We start from the raw sequence: 7,380 nt of genomic DNA on the forward strand, positions 1-7,380 counted from the left end.
CGTTAGAAAGATCACTCTGTCGTCTGTTTGGGGAGAGACTGGACAGGACCAAGAGCAGAGGTCACAGACAGTGCTGGTGGCAGTGGCATTGGAGAGAAGGGTCCGGATTAGGGAGTGGAGTCAACAAGACTTACTGATCAATTGGTTGTGGGTGGTGAGGGCAAGAGTGGAATCAGAGAAACCTCTTCGGTCTTTGTCTTGACAACCAGGCAGTCCCATTTTCTAAGTATGGAAGCTTGGGAAAGCATGGATTCTGTGCGAGGTGGGGCTGGGACTCGGTCCTTCAGTTTTGGACACATTTCATTCAGGATTCCCATTAGAGATGTTAAATTGGAAGTTGAGGGGGTGCTTGTGGAGTGCAGGAGAGAGCTCTGGGCTGGAGATGTAAATGTAGGAGCCATCGGTAAACAGATGATGTTGGCTTTCATAGGTCTCCATCAGTGCTATTCAAAGTGGGGCCCTCAGATTGCAGCAACATGGATGGACCTAGATGATTGTTATACTAAGTGAAGTAAGTCAGACAGAGAAAGACCAATACCATACGGTATCACTTATATGTGGAGTCTAAAATATGACACAGACTTATCTACAAAACAGAAACAGGCTCACAGACATAGAGAGCAGACTTGTGGTAATCAAGGGGGAGGGAGAGTGGGGAAGGGATGGATTGGGAGTTTGGGGTTAGCAGACGCAAACTATTATATATAGAATGGATAAACAACAAGGTCCTACTGTATAGCACGGGGAACTAACTGTATTCAATATCTGTGATAAACCATAATAGAAAAGAATATTTTAAAAAGAATGTATATATGTGTATAACTGAATCACTTTGCTGTACAGCAGAGATTAACACAACATTGTAAATCCACTATACTTCAATAAAAACAAAGTGAGGCCCCCAAACCAGCAGTATCAGCATCACCTGGAACCTGTTAAGAATGCAGATTCTAGGGCTTCTCTGGTGGCGCAGTGGTTGAGAGTCCGCCTGCCGATGCAGGGGACACAGGTTCGTGCCCCGGTCCGGGAGGATCCCACATGCCGCGGAGCGGCTGGGCCCGTGAGCCATGGCCGCTGAGCCTGCGCGTCCGGAGCCTGTGTCCCGCAACGGGAGAGGCCACAACAGTGGGAGGCCCGTGTACTGCCAAAAAAAAAAAAGGGGGGGAATGCAGATTCTCAGGCCCCACTTTGGATCTACTGAATCTGTGTTATAACAAGCCCCGCAGGGGATCCTGATGCCACTCATGTTTGAGGATCATTGGTCTAAGCTAGATGACCTAGGGAGAGGTGTAGAACGTTCTAATCCTGGGGTCCGCAGACGCCCCAGGGAATGCAGATCAAATTCAAAGAGTCTGTGAACCTGGATGGGGAAAAAAATGACATGTTTATTTTTGCGAAGCTCTAAGTCCAATTTAGCGTTCTCTTCTATGATGAACGTAGGCAATGGACCATAGTAGCATTAGCAGCACCCTTGACCTTGTCACCAATAGAAATTGCCGATATGTATATCACATTAAAATTGTCACAGATCATTCTGAGATGCTGTTTACATTCATTGCTGTTTTGAAAGTACAGTAATTTGTTGATCCGCGACCAGGTCTTATTATTTGCTGCGTTAATAAAGATGCATGTGCAAATGTTTGATCTATTTTAATTACTGTTTAAAACATCGTTTCTTTTCTCTGTGATCCTGTGTGTTTTATGCATTCGAAACTTTTAAGGCATTTACAACGTAGGTGTCGGCAGACTGGCAACATGTCCGCGGCACCAAAAATGTAAGAACCTGAGGTCTTGATAAGGATGCAGTTTGAGGACCGATTTCTGGTGCATGCCAGTGTTTAGAAGTGGGGAGGAAAGATAGAAGGAGCAGCCAGATAGGTAGGGGGAAACCAGGGCTGAGTGGGCCCCAGAATCTGGAAGAGAACATGAATCAAAGAGGAGGGCTGGTGCTGCAAGGATGGGGTGGACCACTGACCCATGTGCTGCAGGGAAAGCCCATGTGGGAGAGTAAGGGGCCACTGCACAGCCAAGCCCTTGGGATGCTGGCTGCAGTGGAGGGCACGCCTTGGAGATGAGGGAAGGCCAGTGTGGGCACAATGCAGGGAGGTGGGCGAATTGTTGGTGGGCCAGGCTCTCACTCTGCCTCTGATGCCCTCTCTCTGCCCCCATCTATGTGCCTGGAGAGCTGCTGCTCACCCACAGGTCTCGTTGACATGGGTGCCTGAGTGGGAGCCCTCCCTCCCCTGCCCCTCCCATCATGATCCTTATGTTGCTCTTGTCCATATCACATTCTGACTTCCTTTGACCATTGCCCCCTGCCCCATGCCCCCAGCTCATTCACTCATACATCCTGCTCTTGAGAGTCTGCTGTGTGCCTGGCTCCACACTTGGTACTGGGGTGCAGTGCCCAGAGAAGCAACTGATGTCCCTGCCCTTAGTGGCACTTACAATCTATTGCGGGGTGACAGGTAAACACTCAAACAAGCCAATATATAATTTGATGAAGCAGCCAGGAAGACAATGAAGGGGGTATTATGGTGGGAAATTAAGGAGGAGACCCACTGAGATAGGGTCATAAGGGAAGGCCTGTCTTTGGGGTTGAAGGATGGTTGAAGATGAACAGACACATGCATGCCTCCCTACTGGGGGGGCCTCCCCTAGGAGGGTATGATCACCTGGGTTAAACAGATATAAACACCTCAGACGGTGAACAGGAGGGACCACGTTTACTCAGCACCGAGTATGGGGTGGGCACAGGAGAGACAGGACAACCACCCAGGAGATGGCCCAGCGCCACACTCTCCTCAGCTTGGCAAACATGCCTCAGGCTGTGGGTGGCTTCCCTTAGACAGGCTCCAGTGAGGCCCCCCGCTGGCTCTGGCTGAACCGGAGCTTGCTGTTTGGGGTCAGACAGACCTATGGTTGAGAATCCTGGCTACAGTGCTCACTGGTTGAATGACTGGGCAGTTTAGCCTCTCTCAGCCTCGGCTTCCTCATCTGTAAAATGGGATAATGATACTGCTGACGGGTTGTAAGTTGTGAACAGATTAAAATCTGTAAAGCACATACAGCAGTAGGGATGGGACAAGTCTCGGTGCCCTTCCCCGGCTGGCCTTGTCTCCTGTCAGCTCATGAAATGTGCATGGATAACATCCAAGAAGTGGGTCTTCTCTGGTCAGGGGACAGCTGAGATCCTAGAAAAGGGTCACACCAGCCCTCACCTTTTGACTGCCGCCGCCTATTGGGCTCTCACCCGACCCTTTACCAGTATTAACTCATTTAGTCCTTGTAACAGTCCTAAGGAAACAGGCACAGGGGATTAAGTGACCTGCTAAAGGGCCGGCAGCTAGGATTTGAACCCAGGCTGCCTGGCACCAGGGCCCCTGCTCTGTCTCCTGCACCCCTGCTTGTTGCTGCTTCTGGCCAGCATCTCGGTCACACCTCAGGCCAGCCTCTTTCCCCCACCCTTGGAAGGTTAAGAGTTCATGCCTTCCTGGAGCTCTCAGTCAAGGGGTGCTCAGATAAGAAAGCCAGCCGTGATGACAGGTGAGGTCAGCAGCTGGTCCCCGCCCCTATATCTCCCAGTATCAGGCTCACACTTGCCCTGTGGCCCCCTTATCCATCCATCAGGAAGTCAGCCAGCAGCCGGATGTCAGAGTTCACGTGTTTCAAGCTGCACCAGCAGCCCCCAACAGGCCCCCAGCAGCCCGGAGTCCTTGCTCAATCACCCAGCCCCCCTGGAGGAGGACAGGATGGACCAGGGTTTGGGGCCTGGCTCCATCTATATGTTTTTAAAACCCGTCAGAGACAATGACGTAGGTTCCTAAGTCACAGCTCTAAAAGCGTCGTCTTTGCTTTCTTCAGCCCAGCGTGTGCTGGCGTGAGTCAGCCACCTGTGATGGATTCCGTGCTGAGGGGGTGTGGGTCACTGAGTCACAGCCTCAAGGGGCAGCAGCGGGTGGCAGATGTGCGGGCGCCAGCCTCCTTGACTCACCTAACTCTGGGAGCGTGAGGCCCAGACTCCAAACCCAGTTCTGAACTCCGCCCACGGCCCTGTCCATGGGAGGCCCCATGTCACTGCATAGAAAAACTCTGAAGGATGTACACCGGATGCTATTTGCTTCTTACTTCTGGGGGCGGTAGGCAATGGGGACTTTAGTTCTGACTTTATCACATGGATTTTTTTTTTTTTTGCGGTACATGGGCTCTCTCTGTTGTGGCCTCTCCCGTTGGCGGAGCACAGGCTCCGGACGTGCAGGCTCAGCGGCCGTGGCTCACGGGCCCAGCCGCTCCGCGGCACGCGGGATCCTCCCGGACCGGGGCACGAACCCGTGTCCCCTGCATCGGCCGGCGGACTCTCAACCACTGCGCCACCAGGGAAGCCCTATCACATGGATTTTTAATAGTGAAAATATATCCAGGTATTATTTATATAAGTAAAAATGAAGTTTAAAGTATTCTTAGAATACAGTAGGGTTTTCCCCACACCCTGCCCATGTACATGCTTGTTCCCTCTTCTGGGAGGGTTCTTGTCTCTTGGCTCAAACATGTTCATCCTGTAAACCCAACCCAATAACACCTGCCGTCGGCTTTGTATTCACCTCATTTAATCCTCCCATAACCTGTTTTGGTTATTATCCCCATTTTCTTGATGGGGAAACTGAGGCACAGAGTGGTTAATGACCTTGCCCAAGGTCCCACAGCTAGGAAGAGAGGACGGACTGGAGCCCGCATGTGGCCCTCACCTGCTACTCTACCACGGGTAATTGGGCCCCTGAAGTGGGCAGTGCTATCCCTCCAGGGAGATCTTGCCGAGCTGTTGTTTCTGTTCACCCCATCCAGACCCAGCAGGTTGCCCCCTCTTCCAAGCAGCCCATGACACACTTGACTGTGAGCTCACTGAGCCTGGGCCATGCCCTGTTAGCCTGGTACCTCTCACGTCAGTCCTAAGCTTAGGCCCTAGTGAAGACATTAATATTCCTGCAGGAAACCCACAACTTTGTGTCTGAGACAGGCGTGCTTACAAAATAAGCGGATGCTAAGCCGTAAACCTTATTCCTTCCTCTAGTGCAGCTCGTTAAACTTTTGTTGAGCTGGAATAAAATAAACCCTGAGTTTTTCAGTGTGGTGTTTGGGGCCTTTGCTAAACAGCCCCACCTCCCTCTTAATGCCTCTTTGTTTCCTGCTGTGGCCACTCCCCCAGGCCTCTCTTTTATTCGGGGTTCAGTAATACCAAACTCTTCTTGTTTCTTACACATGCCCACCAACTGGGCAGTTTCTGATCTCCATACTTGTTCATGCTGTTCCCTCTGCCCAAATGCCTTTCCCCTTATTCCTGAGTGATGCAGACTCATCTTCAGAGCCTTAGCACAGGGTGTTCTTTCCCCTGAGAACACCCACAGCTGCGTTGGGGGCCCTCCCCCGTGGCTGCCACAGTCTTTGCATCCCTCTGGTCCAGTGTAGGTCATGCAGTCTCATTTTCTGTTCCAAGTCTGTGTCACAGCAGGCCAGGGGCTCATCCAAGGCCAGGCTTTCGTCTGGATCATTTCCCAAGCTTTGCACCTCCTGAAAGGCTGGCTCCACGTGGCCATCAGCCCAGGGCCGCTGAGGTCAATGGCTGTGGGTTTTTTTTTTTTTTTTTTTTTTTATTTATCTTTGGCTGCGTTGGGTCTTCGTTGTGGTGCGCGGGCTTGTCATTGTGGTGACTTCTCTTGCTGTGGAGCACGGGCTCTAGGCGCGCAGTCTTCAGTAGTTGTGGCACACGGGCTCAGTAGTTGTGGCTCGCAGGCTGTAGAGCACAGGCTCAGTAGTTGTGGCACGGGGGCTTAGTTGCTCCGCGGCATGTGGGATCTTCCCGGACCAGGGCTCAAACCCGTGTCCCCTGCATTGGCAGGAGGATTCTTAACCACTGCGCCACCAGGGAAGTCCGATGGCCGCGGTTTTGACAGGTGACCGTAGCAAGTTTCTTCACTGCTCTGAGCCTCAGTTTCCTTTTCTGTAAAATGGGAATGACCAGGTGTCAAAGCCAAAAGTGCTGTTTTAAGGATTAATGTCATTTACTCATTCTTTAATTCATCCCATACATATTTATTGAGCACCTGCTCTGTGTCAGAGCCTGGGGAATACAGCATCAAATCAGACAAAAACCCGCCAGCATGGAGCTTGTATTCTCGTGGGAGGACACAGATGAGAACAAGATGAGGATAAGATGGTGGGTGATGCTGAGTGCTTTAGCGACGTAAGGGGCTTGGGGGATGTGGGGGTCAGTCAGGCTCCAGAGCAGAGGCCTGAGGGAGAGCCATGTGGAAAAGGGTTCCAGGAAGGGGGCACAGGCACAAAGGCCCGAGGACCACACCGGCACTGTTTGCCGTCGCAGCAGGAGGCCAGCGTGGCCACAGGGAGTAAGCAGAAGAAGACGTGAGGATGTGGCTTCACCTCAAGAGAAGGGAAGCCTTGGAGGGTCCTGGCAGAGGGGTGACGGGATCAAACATTGGGTTCAAAAGGCCCCCTCTGGCTACTGTTGGGGAAAGGCCTGAGGACCCCAAGGGCAGAAGCCCAGAGCCCAGTGGGGAGGCTGCCGCCTTGTCTGGTCTAGGGAGGCAGTGGAGGCTTGAGGGCTCAGAGGCTGGGCGTCTCGAGGGTGGAGGTGACAGCATTTCCTGATGGGTGGGACGTCAGTGTGAGAGAAAGACGGGGCCAGGATGACACCAAGGGTTGGTCTGAGCAGCTGGGAGGAGAGAGGCCCCCGGAGACGCTGTGGAGGCCTCATCAGCGCCGTTCACTGGGTAGACATTCATTCAGTAACTCTCGCTGGCTGCGCTCTGCACAGCCTTGAGACCCAGGGAGGAAAGCGGGCTGCTGTGGTCTTGCCTTCAAGGAACCCCCAGTCTAGGGTGATGGGGCAGATTTGGGTGGGTGATCGTGTTGACCTGGAGTTCAAGGAAGCTTCGTTAGTCTGCAGGCCTAAAGGTCATTCCCCGACCCCCCGGGGGGGAAACAGCCCGGAAGCTGATGGTGGGCAGCTGCCTTTTCGAGCCGTGGTCTTGAGCCAGGCACCCAGCTATGTCCTTCACATGCACCCTCCCACCCACAGCCCCAGCAGTCCTCTCGGCTAGCCACTGTTGACACCCCCTTTCCACAGACGAGGAACCAGAGGCTCCTGCCAAGTTCCGCTGCCGGGAAGTGGCCAAGCTGGGATCCAGATCTGCCTGACCCCAGGGTGAAGCCCTGCACCCCACCCTCTGGGGCAGCCGACCCAACTCCTAAACTTTCCATCTCTCCCCCAGGTCCCGGGCAACTTCCACGTGTCCACACACAGTGCCACAGCCCAGCCACAGAACCCGGACATGACCCACGTCATCCACAAGCTCTCCTTTGGGG

The 7,380-nt window shown here is 53.0% G+C and overlaps 1 protein-coding gene across 1 annotated transcript in view; it reads left to right on the forward strand.

Moving 5' to 3' along the window:
* The window catches only part of ERGIC1 (endoplasmic reticulum-golgi intermediate compartment 1), a 102,444-nt gene that overhangs the window by 74,025 nt on the left and 21,039 nt on the right, over nucleotides 1-7,380 (forward strand). Inside the window, exon 6 of the mRNA XM_060144207.1 lies at nucleotides 7,287-7,380. This exon is cut by the window's right edge and continues 1 nt beyond it. Within this exon, the coding sequence (XP_060000190.1) occupies nucleotides 7,287-7,380 (94 nt within the window). The remainder of the gene's footprint in view (nucleotides 1-7,286) is intronic.

The sequence above is a fragment of the Lagenorhynchus albirostris genome, chromosome 3 (genome assembly GCF_949774975.1).
Source record: "Lagenorhynchus albirostris chromosome 3, mLagAlb1.1, whole genome shotgun sequence".
Taxonomy (NCBI): domain Eukaryota; kingdom Metazoa; phylum Chordata; class Mammalia; order Artiodactyla; family Delphinidae; genus Lagenorhynchus; species Lagenorhynchus albirostris.